General features: G+C 41.2%; 2 protein-coding genes across 3 annotated transcripts; one reads left to right on the top strand and one right to left on the bottom strand.

Moving 5' to 3' along the window:
- Positions 1-675: 675 nt before the first annotated feature.
- Positions 676-14,707, bottom strand: scp2a (sterol carrier protein 2a). Its single transcript, XM_018753515.2, has 16 exons — positions 14,567-14,707; positions 13,477-13,534; positions 13,171-13,242; positions 12,142-12,273; positions 11,711-11,775; positions 11,430-11,556; positions 11,166-11,229; positions 10,013-10,099; positions 9,756-9,906; positions 9,391-9,538; positions 9,137-9,244; positions 5,929-6,082; positions 4,698-4,797; positions 2,900-3,029; positions 2,384-2,463; positions 676-1,367 (listed from the first exon to the last, which is right to left on the bottom strand). Exons 1-16 carry the CDS (start codon positions 14,615-14,617, stop codon positions 1,272-1,274), a joined length of 1,623 nt encoding a protein of 540 aa, XP_018609031.1. The 5' UTR covers positions 14,618-14,707; the 3' UTR covers positions 676-1,271.
- A 36-nt stretch (positions 14,708-14,743) lies between these two features.
- Positions 14,744-20,308, top strand: LOC108935158 (carnitine O-palmitoyltransferase 2, mitochondrial-like). 2 transcript variants are annotated; one of them, XM_018753514.2, is made up of 6 exons: positions 14,744-14,809; positions 15,142-15,367; positions 16,283-16,363; positions 16,446-16,552; positions 16,665-17,969; positions 18,684-20,308. In XM_018753514.2, the coding sequence occupies exons 2-6, from the start codon at positions 15,189-15,191 to the stop codon at positions 19,010-19,012; spliced, it is 2,001 nt and encodes a 666-aa protein (XP_018609030.1). In that variant the 5' UTR covers positions 14,744-14,809; positions 15,142-15,188; the 3' UTR covers positions 19,013-20,308. The 2 variants fall into 2 exon arrangements, with proteins under 2 accessions (XP_018609030.1, XP_018609029.1); XM_018753513.2 differs by having other exon boundaries at positions 14,752-15,367.
- Positions 20,309-20,333: the final 25 nt, after the last annotated feature.

Genomic DNA, 20,333 nt, shown 5'->3' with positions numbered 1-20,333 from the left:
ATTACTGCACAGCAGGTGTAGGGGTCATCATTAAACTTTTGGATTTAAACAGAATGTTATAGGGCCACCTGTTGGAATGAGCAACACAGGATCTAGGTCATCTTAAGTTGCATGTACAACTCAAGAACTACATTTACCTTTATTCATTTAACTGACACTTTTCTCCAATGTGACTTACAATATTAAGGTACTTACAATTAAATTTACCCATTTATACAGCCGTGTAATTTAAGGTAGGTACCTAGCACAAGGGTACTACTATAGCTGGAGGGAGAATTTGAACCTGTAGCCTTTAGGTCCCAGGGCAACAGCAATAACTAGTGACCATCAGTTGCCCCACTACCTGTTGAAGGACACGTCTTTTGATGTCTATCAACATACGAACAGATCAAATACCCCCTTCTTCAGTGCAATTTAGCCTTTGTCCAATGGACACAATAAATGGATGAAACGGCATGGACTCAAACCAATTTGAGCATTGCGGCATGATCTGAATATGTGGAAAGCACATACACTGACAGTTACTTTAGTCTTGTTTTTCCAATTTTATTTTTAAATCGCACACTTTCTATTGCAATTGTGCAAAAGTGAACTGATACTGCATCTTTCAACATTTCACAAAACAAAATATTAAAATTAGTAATATCCCAGAAAGGTACTTAAAGACAACAAAAGTGTTTGTTAATGCATTGTTTTATTAAAATTAGATATACATTGTATTATTCAAAACCCAGATTTTTTTTTTTTTTAGATCCATTTAAATCTATTAATGGGTCAAGTTGTAGAAAACACTGTCAATCTCAAGGACAGTGGCTACACAGCAGAGGCACATTAAGTGGTCTTACTAATGACAGCATAACAGTACTCAGGCTGACTTCATTGCATGCACCTTGATGGGCATGCATCTACACTAGTCCCTCAGGAGGCAATAACTGATCGAAAGGCTAGAGAACAAAGTACTCAGTACAAGGTTAACACTAATCCCAAATTTCAATCTATTTCTTATATGCACAAACAAGTGCAATGTTAAAAATGACTTGATCATACACAAATTAATGGTACAAGGAACGGAGGTGTTTTTAACATGTTCAAACCCTACAGTTCTTTTTTCATTCAATGATTTGAGAGAAGAAGGAACACAAACCATCTCAAGCTCTAATCCACCTTCCACCACTTTCAACAAAACATGAATGAAACAAAGGGACTCCCTAAAACAGTGATAAGAGATCCCTTGTAAGCTCAGAGGCTGAGCCATCTAGGGCCAATGGCTCTCACAGCTTAGCTTTACCAGGCTGGAGCTGCAGGTTTTGTAGCTTCATAGCCAAGCCCATGTTCCCAGTGATCTTCAGCTTGCCTTGGAAAAAGGCCTTGAGAGAAAGAAGCATAACAAGAGCATAGAGAATCTTACAAACTGGTTCACCGCAGGCCCACAACACACCAAAAATTCATCATGCAAATAAAATGAGTCAAAAACAAAGCACGGACTGTCAAACAGATAGTAATTTACTTAATTAATCTCTACCAATGACTCCAGAGACAGATGCTGCATGCTCCAGATTGTCCCTGATTATTAACCCACTTCCTATCTGGGTTAGGCAACACATTTTCCTCAAGCCATATCATGTTTCATTATTATTATTATTATTATGTTAAATTATTCAATCTATGCAATAAAACCGTGTTAAAAAGCTAGGAGGCATAGAACAAATTCAAGTATGTTAAGAGACTTTGCAGGAATTACTTAAACCTTTTTAAGTGAAATGATTTGCTATAACATTTCTGCTATTCTATTAGAAAAATAAGTGATAAATGTTGCTACTATAAGTGCCAAAGGGAAAATAATCCAGTGAAAAACCAAAAGACAGGCAGAAAGAAAAAACATATGAAGAAGTGAAATAAGAACTTGTTAGTATTCACACATGCCTGATCATAATCAGGCTACAAAGAACCCAGATTAGCATGACACTTGTAACTGGAGCATTAGAATCATCCACAAAAGCTTGCTTTCCTGCAGGATGTAGAGACATTTTTATGTTTACTGCCAATAAATTTCCATAATAACTAAAATGCTGCCATCTTTGCCTTTCAGGGCTCGATCACCTTCAGGCATGTCAAAATGTTAAAAAGAAAATGCTCTAGGAAACAACGGTAGGGACTCAACATAAAATGTATTAGAAGAAAACTGCAAGCCTATCAAAGTATTTATAAAGTTTAACATTGTTTTAGAGATCAACATATAAAACTATAAAACATTTACTGAAAATTCATATATTGTAAAAGGATTTAATTTACATTTGCATATAAAGAATTAAGAATTGCATGACTGCACATATACATTTTAAGTAGAAATGCAGTTTTTTGGTGTGGTGAGCATTTAACTTACTGTCTGAGGATTCATTTTGCCAGTCATGAGAGCAAGTAAATCAGCATCTGACATGGAAACGGTGCAATCAGCTTTCTTTGCTGTAAGAAATAAAACAGTCAATAGCAACCACAGCAGCTGGCAGACAGTCAGCACACTTCAGGAACGCAAATGCTGTTGTGATCTGTTAGCGATCAAACATATGGATACACTTAGGAGTCATGTTTCATCACACAGCATCAAATATAGGACATGCTACTTTTGCTCTGCCATGTATAGTTAGATAGTTTAACTGCTATCAGATCATGTACATTTATACTGAATTACATAAATATTACTTTAGAACAATAATTTTGAATCACAGCCTTGCTTGCAATAGCTCTTTATGTAGAGCAATCTTTTGACCCACAGACACAGTTGATCCCTAGAGATTCTCCGAAAGCACATTCCAGAAGGATCTCCAGCTTGTTACAACAGAGCTGACGTGCTGAGCGGCGCACAAACGCCTAATCCTGCAAAACCTCGCACAGCACTCACCTGAGTTGCTTTCAACTGAGCCCTTGCCATTCTTCACATCAACTACCCATGTGGCCTCCTTCCCATTTGGCCCATCTTTCACCTTGAAGGCAAATACTCCTCCAATCTTCTTCACAAACTGCTCTCCTTCCTGCATGAAGCCAGGTGGGAGAAGAGAAAATTGAACACTACAGTGCTGCCAAAGCAGAAAAAGTACCATGGAATAAAATTAGGGCTGGACACTTAAGGATTAAGCAGTATGGTACAATATCAGGAAACTGTATGGTATTTGAATAGTATTAAAAATGTACATCTTATGCACAGCATAAATACTAACTAGATACCAAAAATGAAACTCAAACTGAAGTAAATGTGTCTTGTTGTTACACTTAATCTGAACAAGTCCGTTTTCAGTTTTAGTTATTACAAACACTTAATTAGCATTTTTCTTCAATAACACTAACCCACTGACTTGATATAACCATACGAGACCTCTCTTGACTGACTGCATTGCCTGCTGAAGAAAACACTGTCTAAATACACAGTGCTTCCTGGTACACGGAAATACTTTGGCATCAAACCTGCAAACAGTGGAATCTTTCCTTCAAACATTTGATAAAACATTGAAGAACTATTTTATTTTGATTTCAAAGTGTGGATTATGCTGTGGTTAAATCACACACACAGTGTCTGAAACCGCTAATCTGGTTGCGGCGAACTGGAGCATAACCCAGCAACACAGGGCGTTCGGCTGGAGAGGGAGCGGACACACCCAGGGCGGAATGTCAGTCAACTGCAAGGCACCCAAAGCAGTACTCGAACCCCAGACCTACCGGAGAACAGACCCTGGCCAAACCTGCTGTGCCACCACACCCCCCCCTTGTGGTTAAATCAAATGAGTATTATTTTGGTCTTGTGATTGTAGATTGCCATGTTTCTTAAGCATGATTTTGTAAAATATTCTTCATATTATCGTTGTTTTGTAAGACTTCCTTTTTTCAGAGATTAATATAGAAAGTAAAGTTTTTGTTGGACTAAAATATCGATAACGGTACCAGAAATCTACATTTACCAGTATAAAACAGTAAATGAAATGGTACTAGAACCAGATACCAGTGTCCAACCCTAGAAAAAAATACTTGGGTCTTCAATGGCTAAACATGTTTAATGAAGGACAGATAATAGTTATCCCTGTAAGGATGAGGAGAAGCGCATTTATAGGACACTTATGGGCCACATCCTTCATATTTTAATCAGTATCATGTGCAAGATAAAATACAATTAAGACATGACAAGGAGACAAATTAGGGTATGGAATTTTGTCATAAGGTAAATTTAGAATTCAGCAATGCAACCAAGCTAATTGATGCGTATAAATGTACAAAACAAACGTTCACAACATTCTTGCCTAGTGGTGTCGTAGTTTTTGTTGGAAATCAATTCACAATCTGAGTAATAGGGACCAGTCAACCCTTTTAAATAACCAAAATTTATTTTTTATTTTAATTTACAGAGCTTGAGACAGAAGCCTGTGTTCAAGAAAATTCAAAAGTTACACACTACTCAATTTATCCATTTCTAGAGCTGGGTAATTTTTACTAGAAAAATGTACCGTTTTAACTTTACTTGAAGACTGGTTTTATTGGCAAGCGCAAATCTGAATTGTATGAAATAAGGCATGAAATCAGGGGTAGAGGTTTTTACACCGCTACAGTTCTTATTTAGACAATGTTTTCAAACTGCGCTGACCTACGACCTTAATTTGGAAGGTCAAAAATTCCAGTCAAATGTTACAAACAGATGGAATGTGGAAGCCTACCTCTTGCAGCTTCTTCTCGATTTCCTGAAAGACGGCATGGGCTTTGAATCCTTCCAGGTCGCTTGCTGCACCAGTTGGGGCTGCCTGGATTCGCTGTGCCCTGCGAACATAAAATTTAGAAGTTGTCTACAAAACAGAGTGTTTCCAAAGGTACCAGAGTCACTGACTAATGTGGCACTGAAGCATGTCTAAATCATTAGTAAATGTACCTATTTTTCCCCAATCAGGATAAAGTGTAAGGAATATACTATTAGGGATTGCATTTACATTTATTCACTTAGCAAATGCTTTTCTCCGAAGCGACTTACAATGGATTCTTTGTAGTGTTACTAGCCCCCACACCTTATATTCACCGCAGTGACTTACACTGCTAGATACACTACTTACAAGATGTCGCTCATCCATACATCAGTGGAACACACACACACACACACACACACACACACACATACACTCTAGAGTCTGTGTCACTCACAGACTTAGGAACAATATCAATGGGATATTACATTTTGCAGCTGACAATCTAAATTTGCAGTTAAATCAAGGAAATCTGAACATCTAAATGTTCCATTGATTAAATGTGATGTTAATGGAGAAATGTATTAAAATGGATATTGTTAACATGTAAGCTAGAGGCCTACAGAAAACAAGCAGTTTAATGTAACCTGGAAACATGATGAGGTGATGAATTGGAAACGTGCTACACTCACTGTTAATTTACATCATGTACCCTGAGTTTAACACAACAATGGTGTCTGCTCTGTGGTACAGGCACAGAGTGTGTGTGTGCGCGCGCGCGCAGTTCTGCCTCCTGTCCTACTGCTCTGTGCAGACTAAATGTTTGATTAACCTCGAGTTCAACTTCAAGGCTGAGATCAGAAAACCTGCCTGAAGGGATATCGAGATGATCTCACTGCGCAAAAAGAACTTCTTTGCTCTTACGCACTGGATTAACTTAAATCTGCGCATCCGATCGATGCTGTGTGTTTGTCAGTTTTTTGTGTTAAATGTTCTCAAATTAAACACACAAACAAAGCGCAAGAGCGCAGGGTCACGTACAGGTTACGCAGGCCTCTCAATCTGCTATTTTACGTAACACCCCGGGAACGAACGGGCCCGGTTTGCACACGCCAAGGCTGCACTGCAGGACGGAGAGCCCGGTGAGCGCAAAAACGGAGGTTCCGCGGTGACTTTCGCATTGTTCTCCCCTACCGTACACGAAGAGCGTTACCTTGCGGTGAGAGGAAAGCCCATCCTGTAAAGAGTGACCACCACCGCCCCGCCGAGCCCGATGTTATGCTGGAGAGCGACCTTTGCTCCGGGAACTTGTCTCTTCCCCGCTTCCCCACGAAGCTGCCAGCAGAGCTCGGCGCACTGCGCCAGACCTGTATAATCGAGCACAGACACACGATCACACAGTACAACAATGCAGTGCAGCGGTTCGGTATACAGTTGGGACCGAAATTTATAATCGATTTAATAAATGTCCGGTTCTGAAAAATACCGGCATATTTTAAACTATAATATACAAACCTTTAACCACAATCAAGTAAAAAAAAAAAAAAAAAAAAAGTCGAAGTAAAACTTGTCTCCAAAAAACTTCTGCTGAAACTTACTTTTGCCGTTTACCGATTTATCCCATAAACTTGTGCAACATTTTTCGTCTTATTACAAACACCAGACAGGAGCTGCAAACACAGTGGAAGCAAATTCAATTACACGCCTATTCTGCTCTGGTCTGGTCTGCTTTAACTGCCACCTATCAGCTCAGCGGGTTTTCACAGGCCACCTTCCCTTCACTACAAACAAGAATTCAGAAAATACATGAGTGATAAACGACTTCAAAAAAGATTTTTAAAAAAAAAAAAAAAAAAAAAAAAAAAAAAAAAAGGGCTCTCCAACATTTCATAATCCAACTGTCAGTCAGCCACGGAGCACGACAACTAAAAAAAAGACCGAGGCCATATTGATATAGTACAGCACAGGTGGGTAAAGCAGTATGTTCTATGTAGCGCTCGAAATGGCACCATTTCTATTACACATTTCGTTATGTTAACGCCTCACACATTGCAATTACAGTCTGTGTATATATGTGATGGACTGCAGCATTCTGAACAGATGTTCTGTAGGATACTATCCATCCATCAGCAGGTACAGGGCATGAGGCAGATTTATATTACATTCAGTCATTTAGCTGACATTTTTCTCTAAAACAACTCAGAATGTTAACATACCAACAATTACTCATTTATACAACTGAATAGTTTTACCGGAGTGACTTAGGGTAAGTACGCTACTCAAGGGCACTACAGGCGAAGGTGTGATTCAAAGTTGCAACGTTTGGGTCCAAAGGCAGCAGTTGTAACAACTACCCTACCAGCAGCCAAGATAAGATTTATAAACGCCAGTCACTGCAGGGCAACCATACACTCACACTCTACTACAGGCAATTCAGAGCAGAATAGTATAAAATGTAAAAACCTGAAAATGGCTTAACCAGTAAGTGCTTTTTGCTGACAACCTAAACCGGGCAAGTTGTATTCCTCTTCCATGACAGATCACATTACCATGTAAAACTTGCTTTGGAATCCACCTCCGTTCAATTTCACGTGTGGGGAATGAGTGAGGCAGATGGTAGTCTAGTGACTAGCACTGCCACCTTCAGATCAATGGTCACAGGTTTGAATCCAACTGCTGTAGTGTTTGAGCAACATACTTACCCAAAAATTGCTCCAGCAGAAGTTAACCAGCTGTATAGATGGATAAATAAGTATCTTTGGAGAAAAGTGTAAATTATTACTAATTAAGATTTTAGACTTGAAAGTGCAGTTTAAAAAAAGTCATTGATGTCATGAAATCTACACAAAACGTGACAGTGCAACTTTGAAATTAAAAATATTAGGAGAAAGAAATATTAGGACACTTACAGAAAGATTAACCAAGCTTTGAACCTTCACAGGAGTACAACTAAATCCACTGGCACAAAACTGACAAAAGGGAAATCAATACCAGCAAGATCAGACAGTCCTACAAAACTGAGAAAGTCGGTTGTCGATGAAATAGCAAGCTGCAGAGCTCAAGGACTGAATGGAAAACAGTCAAAAACCTCCAACACTACAGAAATTTGGCCTCTTTAGAAGAGTGACAAGGTTGCAGCCAATTCAGGGAAAGGCATTTCATCATACCTGGACTTTGACAGAGGTCATGTAACAGACCCAGGGATATTGTGATGTTACAAATTTTTGAGGGGGGGGGAGTTTTCCCCAATAATAAAACCAAGACTTGTAATAATATAATTTTGCTTGCTGTGAAGAAAGTAATCATTAATTTTCATAATCTATAAACAATTTTGTTCTCCTTGAGTGGCAAAAAAGTACAGTAACTCAATTGCCACTTTCACACATCTAAACGCCACTACAATTTTTCCACTCCTAATGACAACAAATGCATTGTACTGGTTATATGTGACATCCATACTAACCTGCTGTTACTTGGCTTACTACCTTGGTTTTAAGGAACCATCAACAACACGACAATGATGTACTGACAAGAACTCAATGCTAACCTAATCTCCACAGATCTGTCTCCTCTGTTAGTGTTAAAGCTAAGTATTTTATCTCATTTGTGTAATGGGCTTTTTTGTTTGACAATTACCCCAATAAGATAAGGGACTTAAAGTCCACATGCTGGCACATTAACCCATGTTGTAGACAACCTATCAGCACTACATATCTGGACAATTTCAAGTGGGATACACAGGCTCAGTGTTGTGTTTTATGCTTACAGAATTTCAGCAGGGCAGATTAGAGGCAGTCAAATCAGGACAAACATTGAAATCCTCATCTTCATCAAAAAGAAAGGTGTCCATATATTTATGAGCTGATGTGGCCTTTAGATGAGTGCTTTTAACACTGATCAAGTTTAAGCAATTAAGAATGTGGTCAGAATAAACAACCACATCGAGACGAGGTCTGTGCCATGTCATGCTACCTGTTCTAATGTAGTCGAGAAGCCACTGCGCAGAAAGGAGGGGTGGTGGAGTAGTGCAGGTTCACACACCACTCTCTCACTGGCTAGTTTGCACTCCCGTGGGAAAGGGAAAGCATCGCAAGGGATTTTGTGTTTTGCTTCTACAACACGTGACACACAGCATGAAGGAGCTTACAATACGTCCCCCTCACGAATCTGGACCTTGGTGTTACTGTCCTCTGGTGGAGCAAATGGTGCCTGCAGGTACTTACCGTGCAGCTAAGGTATGTGTACACTGTTTTTAAATCAGTGTAAAGCTACATGAGGTTTACTACAACCCATTTCAGAGAGACATATTTTCTTGTATTCCAGGCAGATCTACATGTTTGTGAGCTGAAACACTCGGTCACCACAGGAATCTTTGAGAAGTTGTGTTCTCCAGTGAAAGAAGTCACAGCAGATACGTTTACCTGTTGCACCAAGCGGGTGTCCTTTGGATATGAGGCCTCCACTCGGATTTACCACCCACTTTCCCCCATAAGTGTTGTCTCCTCTGTCTATCAGTTCCCCAGCTTTACCTGGAGAAACCAGTGAAACTAGTTACTATTTCCAACAAAGGCAGGAGCCACTTAAAAGCAGCACTCATTTCAGAGGAATTTCAGTTTTTGTGAGAAATGAGAGCCAACAAAAAGACAGAAGAAAGTAGTTCTGTAGAGAACCCTACCCTCAGAACACAGCCCCAGGGCCTCATACGTGATGAGCTCATTGGCTGAGAAGCAGTCATGTAGCTCAATGACATCCACATCGGTTGGTTTAAGTCCTGCTGTTTCAAAGCATTTCTTGGCTGCCACTTTGGTCATGTCATAGCCAACCTGGAAGGAAGAGATTAGTTTAAAAAAGAAAAGAAACACAACAAGAGCCAGTATCTTGATCCTAGTTGTGATCATGACATCTTAACAGCTAAAAGTACGTCATTTCCAGAAATTAACAAGTGATCGCAGAATTTCAAGGTCTGTTTAATTAGTCTTCAATAATCAGGCCAATTTAAATAGAACTCAATTGCTTTGAGAGTGGCTGCAAACACCTCACCATTTTCATGCAGCTGTTTTCCTGGAAGGTGCTAGAAAGGTCTGTCACCATCTCTTGAGCCACGATTTCCACTGCCTTGTCCTGCAGGCCATAACGCTTTACAAAGCTCTCACTGGCCAGGACTGCAGCCCCTGCCCCATCTGAGGTTGGGCTGCATGGGGGGCAACAAATGCACTTTGTCTAGACATGCAGTTTACAAGTCGGTTCTCTTGGAAATTCACACAGTTAACACGTGTTAGTCCAAAGCAGCTCCTTACCAGCACTGAAGCAGAGTCAGGTATTCAAAGACCTTCCGTGACTTCAACACCTGATCCAGACTGTATTCATCTTGAAACTGGGAGTAGCTTGAAACAAGAACACAAGACACAAAACTATTATCGCTAGCTTCCGAAAATCAAGGTCACACTACAGTTCACAGAGCACCTGAACACAGCAACACTTCAAGGGTTTAGTGTGACCATGGAACATACAGTACATCCTCCCTTAACCCCACTAGAATAAAAAGGTACATCTCAGGACTAGGAAGAGAGTGTAATTAGCAAAGTGACATACAATAATATTTATATCCATACACAGAGGCAATTTAGGGTCACCAATTCATCTGAAGCACATCTTTGGACTGTGTGTGGAAAACCCATGACACAAGGAGATGTGGGGGCATTTACAGATATATTTATTCTGTGTACATACAGCTGTTTTTACTGTTTCATTTTTGTAATGAAAATAAATACTTAAACACATTCAGCATTATATGTTTTACTTATTTTGTGTAAGTACAAATTTATTGTATCATATCCCACAAGGTTTATGTGGCTCTTTGCTTTTACATTTTGGTGCCAGCAGCAGAGCAATGCAACACACACACACACACACACACACACACACACACACACACACACACACACACCAGGTCATTTAGAATCATGAATCTACACAAAACACATGCGTCTGAGTATGTGGAGGAAACAAACATCTTAAGTGTATGATAAGTAATAGCTACAAAAGAACTTGAGTGCAGATAAACAGCAACACATTATTATAGAGTAGTTAAATCAAAGCAAACCGCCTTGTGTTATGATAAATAATGTTAACTGTTGAAGTAACTTGTCATTAAACTGGACATTTGGTAATATTTTAGTATTAATGGGTGTTAGTGTCAGGGCTCTAGAGCACATTAAGTTCTACCACTGAAACTCATTTTATTTATGTTTTCGAGGTATGAGAATTAACATTACAGAGTGTTTTTTTGGAATACATTACCGCCGAAAGATAAGGACAGGCTATATGTGTTGTATAAAGACATTTATGAATACCAAAATTAAATATGACGTCTTTACGCAATACATATAGTCTGCCCTTCCCTCAACAAAAATATGTACCACTTTGTTGAATTTATTACAGCATCCTTACGGGTTGTTGGTGGAATGTTTATGGTTCTTCCATGCAATTTTGGCAAAATGTTCAGGCTTGGTACCTGTTACAAAATGAAGAAGCAAAATCCGCATTAAGATTAAAACACAACAGAGGACCTCAAGGTTTTTTACTGCTATGTGTAGTATAAATTGTATTCTTTTCTGTTCACTAGATTGCTTATCCAAGTTCTTTTGAAAAATCAGCTTAAGCCTAAAAATAATGCATTGCACATTGCAACAATAACAGCCACAAAGGTTTTACCATATTTTTCCATGTGCTCTTTGCCAGCGTTACCAAACATCTGAGGTGCCACTGGTGCTGCAACCATCCCGTAGCGGTTGATCATCACCTCCACATGCTTGTCCATGGGATTAGTTCTGTCCGTGTACTGGAAAACAAATTCCAGCATGGTATCATTCCAGTCTAACTGGGCAAACATTTTACCAGGAAACTAACCCTTCACAAGCACAACCTCCAAGCCACACTTCTCAGTCATGAGCATAAACTCTGTGGAAACATGCTAAATCTCACTCATTCTATACCTTTGTAGAAAGTGAGCCCTGCTCCATCTTCTCAAACCCCAAAGCAAGCACACAGTCTGCTAGACCTGAAATGCAAATTCACAAAAAAATGGGGGAAAAAAAAAAGTATTCAACAGTACCTAATAAAGAAATATGCAGTAATGGCTATAGTTAGCATAGGAATTAGAGGCTATAAACAAGAGGTTACCAGTTCAGTTACCAAGAAACCTGCTACTACATTCAGTAGTTTATCTGGAATAAAAAGATGTTATAAAGAGCTATGCAGATATTCCTCAGAGGGTAAATCAATTTAAAAGTCACTTGTACAGGTACTGAGTATAGGTGAGCAACAAACCAATTTATCTACTGACCACAGGTTAGTGGAACACATAGCTGTAAGGGTTGAGTTTCAAGAAAATCTGCTGAAGAAGTAACTGTCCTGCCTCCCTCACCTCCTTGCACCAGCTGACGAGCCATGAAGAGAGCTGTGGATCCCGTGGAGCAGTTGTTGTTCACATTAATTATGGGAATACCTGAGAGGCCCAGGCTGTGGTAGATGGCCCTCTGCCCACAGGTGGAATCCCCTGTGTAAGAACAGTGTAAAAATCAGGCCTCTCAAGACCTCCAGTATGTGTCATAACAGTACTGTGAGGAACTGGATGTTGGACTGAGATCATCTGAAACTGTAGGATTCATTGGAAGTCTGGAGAAACGCATGCGCTTTACGAAAAAAATGTAAATTACTGCGGATGCTTTGCAAGGTTGAAGTGCTGTGATAACCACTCCTCTGAAAACTGTCTCACATTTGAAGTAAAGAGTTGTTACACAAGTCAAGTGAATAAAACTGCATTTACCTCACCTACCATCGCAACACTTGTTGTCAGTCAATCAAGTGAGGCCATTTAAGTCAATCTTGCATTTTGGTGAGCTACGCAGGGTCACACATACACACACATATTCAGAACCGCTTGTCCCATACGAGGTCGCGGGGACATGAGCTACGCAGGGTCATGACTCCTATTTATTGCTTTAAGCGCAACAGTACACAGCAAAGGTCATGTCAGTGCTTAGTATGTCACAACAGGGACTGTGTGTCAGCTTAGCAGGCAGGCATCCAGGTATTAACGCCGCATTAATCTTTTCTGTGTGTTTCTTGCAACAGGCTGTTCAGATCTGTGCTGTTGCTTAGACTTGATGTCAAAAAAATTAGTAGTGGGGGGAAAAAGAATATAAACTTCATTCAAACCTTTTAATTTCTGAAGAAATAATTTTGTGTGCAAGTCCTCTCACATTTGTAATATCACAATACCGTACAAAAAACCTCCACATTTGTAATACAAAAGTTAGTGTGTTAGGAATTCCGACCAGCTTCAACTGCCTGAGCGAACATGGGGAGAAACCTACAGATTAAAATAATCCATACTTGCTGGGCGGTGGCATATTTAGAGTGTGCAAAGTGTTAATGTTGTCTAATAACCCACCATACACATAGCCTACACAGGCTTGCTCAATAGCAGAGTAAGGGATCCCAGCATCTGCCAAAGCCTTTTTGCCTGAATCACAGAGAAAAAAAAAAAAAGACAAATCAGTAAGACAACATTCACCAGAAATAGTTGTTCTGCTGGTTACAAAATACTGTACATGTCATCTTGAAACTTAACAAGTGTATGTTCACACATCAGTATACAACAATCAGTCCATGTAATCACACATCTATGAAGATGGTTTCTGTTGCATTACAGTGCAAGTAAATATAAACCTGGGACAAGGTATGTTGTGGAGTTTACCTGCTTCTTTGGCCATATCAGGGTAATCAAACTCTTCTATGGCTCCTGGCTTTTCAAACTACAAAAAAAAATATATATATATATATATTATAGAAACAAATAATTCTCACACACACCATCTGAAACCTCTTGTCCCATACAAGGTCGCGGGGAGCCGGAGCCTAACCCGGCAACACAGAGCGTAAGGCCGGAGGGGGAGGGGACACACCCAGGACGGGACGCCAGTCTGTTGCAAGGCACCCCAAGCAGGACTCGAACCCCAGACCCGCCAGAGAGCAGGCACAGGCCAAACCCGCCCCGCCACCGCACCTCGCATAGAACCACATTACAGCTACGCTTAAATTTCATAAAAATCATGCTGAAATGTTAAGTGCTTTAACATGCATACTAATGTCATGCTACTTGCAGCATTAAACTCTTGTCTATTTCCTTACCATGACCCTGGCTTTTTGTACTTTGTTTTCAGATAAAGGTTTCTACCACGTTATGCAATAAGCGTACTGGGGTCAAAGTCAGATGTCAAGTCCAACAATTTGTCATGCAAAACTTAAACCGGTACAGCATCTTCTCTGTACTCTTCTGCACTCCTCTATACCCCAGTCCTGTATTCGCTCTAGGCTTCTATGCCATACTATACCCCTCTACACACTTTTTTTACGCCACCAGTCCACAAATGTTTGTACCCCACTATATTCCTGCTCCTCCAGATTGCTGTACAGCCCCACATCTTTACATGCCACCCCACAGCCTTGTCCCCTCCTCCGACCTATTACTGTACACTAGCATACCCCACAGTCCTGTGTGACCTCTTTACACCGCTACACCATGGTATTACACCCGACCTCCGTCTCCTATGCTGAATCGCACGTCGTGTGACGTGAAAAGCGACAATGTTTCTTGTTAGACAACTTCAGACTCTGAGACTGCCTGCCTGGCCGAACGACACAGACATCATGATTTCAACATTGGGTGAGAGTGATCTCTCTCACACACACACACACACACACACACACACACACACACACACACACACACACACACACACACACACACACAGTCATTATTCCGCAGCCGAACGTGTTCCACGCACCTTGGTCATCCCCACGCCGACCACAAACACCCTGCTTCGCGCCGGAGCCATCGTTCTGAGCCTCCCACGACACACACCGCAGCTTGCACGCGCCTACTGACACTCGCGCACTTCGCGGAGGACTGAATGCACTCACTTCCCTCAGCGCCGCTCCGCTGACATCACGTGATTGCTTCCCACAATGCCTTGCGAAAAGCAGTTAAACTGAATTCGGTCAGCGAACGGAGGGCTTTCTATGCTGCGGTCAGTTCCACGGATTCTTTGCGTTTTCTAAACGTATTTTTTCTTCTGACGCTGGCTCACCCAGAAGACACAGGCAATTGACATTTCGCATAACTATATCACGTTAATTTGGTAGCATAACAGTTTCCGGGCAAACTAACTTCGCCTTCTAGTTCTTAATTAATGAAATAAAGCTCGTGGAACCCAGTAATTTCGAGTCAGTGGCATCGCCGGAAATAAAAGTGACGTGAAAATTGTCGCTTCAGTTCAAAACTTGCCGCTCTCATTCATTGTTCTTAAAGCCAAGATTTAGGGTTCAATTTGAAATCGCGCTTATAAAATTACTGGTATAGGATTTGTGCGCCTTTTTCTGGACCGGTCGGTCGGTACACGGGCTGCCATGGCACTGCTGGTCGCAGGAGTCGGGGAGCTCGGCTGGACAGTGAGAGTAAGCAGCAGACTGAGACGCGGTCCGCTCGTTACCGCCGGTGGCACGGCCCTCAGGAGGTACACAACCGGGGACGAGTACCTGCATAGGAGCATCGTGCCAACAATGCATTACCAGAAAAGTTTACCAAGGTCAGTGCCTTAACTCAGTCAGTCAATGACTACTAGTAGTAAATGCAGGATATGTGGTGCAAGTGTTGGACATCGCGGAATGTAGACTAAAGGGCATATGACGTACATCCGGGCATCATGTACAACAGCTGTGGGTGGGTCTGTCTGCTCCTCTGCTTGTGGCTTTTCTGATCAAGGTGGCAGGTGAGTTGTAGCTGTTTACTGTCTATTACTGTCTCCAGTTGTGGGCAACATGACTCAATCAGCCCTGTTCTAACTGCAGCACCAGGAAGAGGAAGGCATCCAATCTGGGAGGCAAAAAGAACCCCACCTCTTAAAAAAAACTACCTGAGGTCTTGCCCTTTCTCTGCAGTTCTCCTGACCTATTTTTCCCCTGCATAATTTACATTTATTAATTTACCAGATGCTTTTCTCCAAAGTGATGTACATTTCAGCAAAAGTACAATTTATGCATTACATTAAGAGAAAGAGACATGGCTGCAGACATGTCTCAAGTAAACCTAGTTTGTTACCTACCACTTGCTGCACCGAGGTTCATCGTTCAAGTAGGTGCATAAATCTGTCAATCTGCACAATATAATGTGGAGTACCACTCAGAAGTCTTAAGTTCCTCGTGAGGCATTTGATTTACAATTTTGATAATGAAACACGAAATGTAGGACACTTTTGCGTTGCTTTGCTTTTGCTGTTCTGTCCACTTCGTCCCAGACAGGTATGCTGTCCAGACTGCTCAGGTGTACTCAGACTTTTGACTGGTAGTGTATACTTGTGCCAACCTGGCAAACTGATCAATTAACACAAGTTTATTTTAGTGCATGCCTTTATGTTTTTTTTTATTATTATTATTTGTTGCGGTTTTAATTGTTTAATATTTTCTAGTATAACATGGCTTTTTTTTTTTTTTTTATTAATTAGATTACCTATCCCTAAACTGGAAGATACGATAAGAAGATATTTGGCTGCCCAGAGACCACTCTTAAATGATGACCAGTACAGGTAAATGACAGTCAGGAAAATCAATAATCAATAATGCTTTGTGTCTAGTTACCCAAACTTTCTGGTGATTGTGTTGCTGCAGAAACACAGAGAAACTGGCTCAGAACTTCCAAAGTGGGGTGGGAAAAGAACTACATGCAGAGTTGGTGGCACAAGACAAAAAGAACAAGCATACCAGTTACATCTCCAGTGAGTCAACAGACCCTCATCTTTTCACCACATTAATTATTCATTGCCTGATTATTTTTGCTGTATTTATTCATCTTAAATGCATGTAGTAAGTGAATTTTTGTCTTTTTAGGACCATGGTTTGACATGTACCTCTCTGCACGGGACTCTGTTGTCCTGAACTTCAACCCCTTCATGTCCTTCAACCCAGACCCCAAACCAGACTACAACAACCAGCTTCTGCGGGCTGCCAACATGGTCTGTTCCGCAGTCCGCTTCATGAAGACATTACGTGCGGGGTTCCTAGAGCCTGAGGTTTTTCACCTAAATCCAGCTAAGAGTGATACGAAGAGCTTCAAAAAGCTAATACGCTGGGTGCCACCATCGCTGTCGTGGTATGGGGCCTACATGGTGAATGCTTACCCGCTAGATATGTCCCAGTATTTCCGCCTCTTCAACTCCACCCGCATTCCCAGGTTTGGTTGTGATGAGTTGTTCACTGACAAAAAAGGACACCATCTACTGGTGATGAGGAAAGGCAACATGTATGTGTTTGATATACTGGACCGTGATGGGAACATGCTGAAGCCAGCCGAGATCCTGGCCCACTTGCGGTACATCCTAGTGGATTCGGCCCCACCACCTGACTTTCCGCTTGGTTTCCTGACCAGCGAGAACCGGGATGTGTGGGCAGGTCTGCGGGAGAAGCTGGTGGAGATGGGGAATGGTGAGACTCTGGCACTCGTGGACAGTGCCCTCTTCTGCTTGTGCCTGGATGAAGAGCCAATGCGGGATCACATCCACATCTCTCACAACATGCTCCATGGTGACGGTGCCAACCGATGGTTTGACAAGTCCTTCAGCATCATCATAGTCAAGGATGGGACTGCTGCCATCAACTTCGAGCATTCCTGGGGAGATGGTGTAGCTGTGCTCCGCTTCCAGAATGAAGTCTTCAAGGAAACCACAGAGAGGCCCCAGCTAAACCCTGGCACCCCCATGGCTACTGTGGACTCGGCTACTGCAGTGCGACGACTTGAGTTCAGGTTGAATGGAACTCTACAGAATAGCATCAGCAAAGCCAAAGAGAACTTCAAATCTGCTATCTCCAAACTGACAATTGCTGCTATGGAGTTCAAGAAGGGAGGTAAAGAGATGCTGAAGGAGAAGAAGCTGAGCCCTGATGCAGTGGTGCAGCTCGCCTTTCAGATGGCCTTTCTGCGGCAGTATGGGCAGACAGTGGCCACCTATGAGTCCTGCAGCACTGCAGCCTTCCGCCACGGCCGCACAGAGACCATCAGGTCAGCAACTATCCACACGCAGCGCTGTGCCCACGCCTTTCTCCAGCAGCCTGGCCGGTACTCGGTAGAAGAACTGCGCTCCATGCTGACCGAATGCTCCAAGTACCACAACAAGTTGACCAGAGAGGCAGCTATGGGTACGTACTGCTAGTAGTGTACTATACCCCAGGCCCTTTTGAAGGCTTGTTAGAAAAGCATTGCTTAGCAGAAAATTTCACAATTTTAAGTATTTGTTCTGCTTCATGACAAGACTAACCAGTTGCATTAAATGGGTAAACAAGATGAGTTTTATTTGTAGAAGCAAACTTGAAATGAGAGATTTGAGAAATGCAGGTTTGCTCCAGAGTTTTTTTTTTTTTTTTTTTTTTTTTTTTTTTTTTTCCCCCCCCCCCCCCCTTTGGTGTGTATGATGGTTATTTTTATACTGGATGAATGGTTGTATGCAGGGAATTACACCACAAATCTCATAAGCAAATCCTTCCATTCAGCATATTATAGTTGTAAAGTTAAGTAAGGTAGCGTAGCGAGTAGAGTCGCTGACAACTTTAACGTTGAAGGATGCAGCCTTGAATTGCACCTCCTAATGTTGTACCCTTGAGTAAGGTACTTTCCCTGATTTCCTCCAGTAATTATCCAGCTGTATAAATGGGTAAATTGCAAGCTGCTTGGGAGAAAAGCATTGGCTAAAAGAAAAAATGTAAATATTAACATAATGAGTATTGTTACATATATATAATAGTATAATACGGTAACTGCTCATCATTATACTGGTCAATTATTTAATACATTTGACCGGTCATTAAACATGGTAATGTAAATTAATTATGGAATTTAATCTTTATTTTTATTAGGTCAAGGATTTGACCGCCATCTGTTTGCCTTACGCTATCTGGCCAACTCCAAGGACATGGCTCTGCCGAGCCTGTATCAGGACCCAGCTTATGCCGCCATCAACCACAACATCCTGTCCACTAGCACACTCACAAGCCCAGCCGTGAGACTGGGGGGATTTGCCCCGGTGGTGCCAGATGGATTTGGTGTTGGCTATGGGGTCCATGAGGAATGGATTGGCTGTAATGTATCCAGCTACCCTGCCCGGGATGTTGAAGAATTCTTGCGCTGTGTCTACAAGTCACTGGATGATATCTTTAGTGTTCTGGAAGGAAAGTCTATTAGTTAAGACCTAAACAGAATAATCAGGCAACTACAAATAATATGATTCAGGACACAGATGGGAAAGTTGTTGTTCTAAAATACTGAAGCTGATACCCAGTTCTCTCTCCATCCATCATCAATAACTGTTTATCCTGTGCAGAGGAGTGGTGGTCTGGAGCCTATCCTAGAAACAAAGGGTATGAGGTAGCGGGCAACCGGAACAGGATGCTAATTTACCCCAGGGCAATCATATACACTCATACAGGACAAGTAATTTAGTGTCACCAGTTCATTTGAAATGTAACTTGTGCCTATGGGAGAGAAACATACACCTGGAGAAAACCCACAAAAATACTGTGAGAACATGCCAGCTCCACAGACTGAGCCAGAGTCAAACCCACACTGGAGTCTACCACAACACGAGAGCTGTGAGGTACCTGCTGCATTAGCGTGCCACACCAAAATGTACAGTGTGGAAAAGGGAAGGTGTAGGAGACAAGGTGAATCTTTGCATAACAGCCCTTTCCCTGCTACTGCAGTTGGCCAACCTTATTGTAATGTAGCATGTTTTGGGGAATCCATTAATCATTGTCTCATTTACACCCAAGACACTATGTCCACGTAATTACCTCAAGTAAGAGCTGTAAGCAAAAACAGTGCAGCCCTCCAGGATTGGAGATTTTCACCTGGTCTATAGGTGTCCTCAAACTCTTCAACTTCATTTTCCATCTATAGTGTTTTACCACTTAAATCATATACTGTAGTTCCTTAGTTCACCTGTAGTTTTTTTATGCTTTTTTTTTGTGTCTTAAGTCTTCAAGAATGTTGTCCTTGTTAATGAAAAAAAATCACATTTGATCATATGAAGGTATTACTAAAGAAGTTTAATCCTGATCACCATAATTTTGCTGTCTTTATCAAATGGCAGACAAGATTGAGAAAGAAGCTAATGTGCCAGTGAATAAGTGCCTTTAATAAAGTCTTCTGGAGCCTTTACATGACCACAGTAATGCTTGATTTTTAATGGTTTATACATATGTTACTCTGCAAACTATACTGGACAATAATACAAGTTATAAATTCCAGAAATAGTTAGACAGAAATATAAAGATGGAAGGATGATTTACCAGTACTTACCACTGATAGAACTGGAAAAAATGGAAGAAATAATTATGAAATGTGTTACAAGAAATATATTGCTGCATCGTTTTCAATTAATTGTTCCATGTTTGAATACACAGAATTTCTAATGTCATCTTTCAGGCAGGTCATGTACCTACTGAAGCTCACTATACTGTTTGGTCTCTCTATTTTAGTGTAATTTTCATCCTTTTTGGGTATATGCT

The sequence above is a fragment of the Scleropages formosus genome, chromosome 3 (genome assembly GCF_900964775.1).
Source record: "Scleropages formosus chromosome 3, fSclFor1.1, whole genome shotgun sequence".
In the NCBI taxonomy this organism is placed as follows: domain Eukaryota; kingdom Metazoa; phylum Chordata; class Actinopteri; order Osteoglossiformes; family Osteoglossidae; genus Scleropages; species Scleropages formosus.
This window is presented reverse-complemented; position numbering and strand designations above follow the sequence as displayed.

Bases quoted from the DNA above. Each gene is read 5' to 3' on its own strand.
- scp2a (XM_018753515.2), bottom strand. From the start codon at position 14,617: ATGGCTCCGGCGCGAAGCAGGGTGTTTGTGGTCGGCGTGGGGATGACC. The intron at 12,274-13,170 runs GTGGGTTATTAG...GTTCTTACACAG, and splicing joins CTGTGTAGGCTATGTGTATG to GGGATTCCACCTGTGGGCAG. The intron at 11,776-12,141 runs GTGAGGGAGGCA...TTTGCATTTCAG, and splicing joins TCGTCAGCTGGTGCAAGGAG to GTCTAGCAGACTGTGTGCTT.
- LOC108935158 (XM_018753514.2), top strand. From the start codon at position 15,189: ATGGCACTGCTGGTCGCAGGAGTCGGGGAGCTCGGCTGGACAGTGAGA. The intron at 15,368-16,282 runs GTCAGTGCCTTA...TTTATTAATTAG, and splicing joins TACCAGAAAAGTTTACCAAG to ATTACCTATCCCTAAACTGG. The intron at 17,970-18,683 runs GTACGTACTGCT...TATTTTTATTAG, and splicing joins GACCAGAGAGGCAGCTATGG to GTCAAGGATTTGACCGCCAT.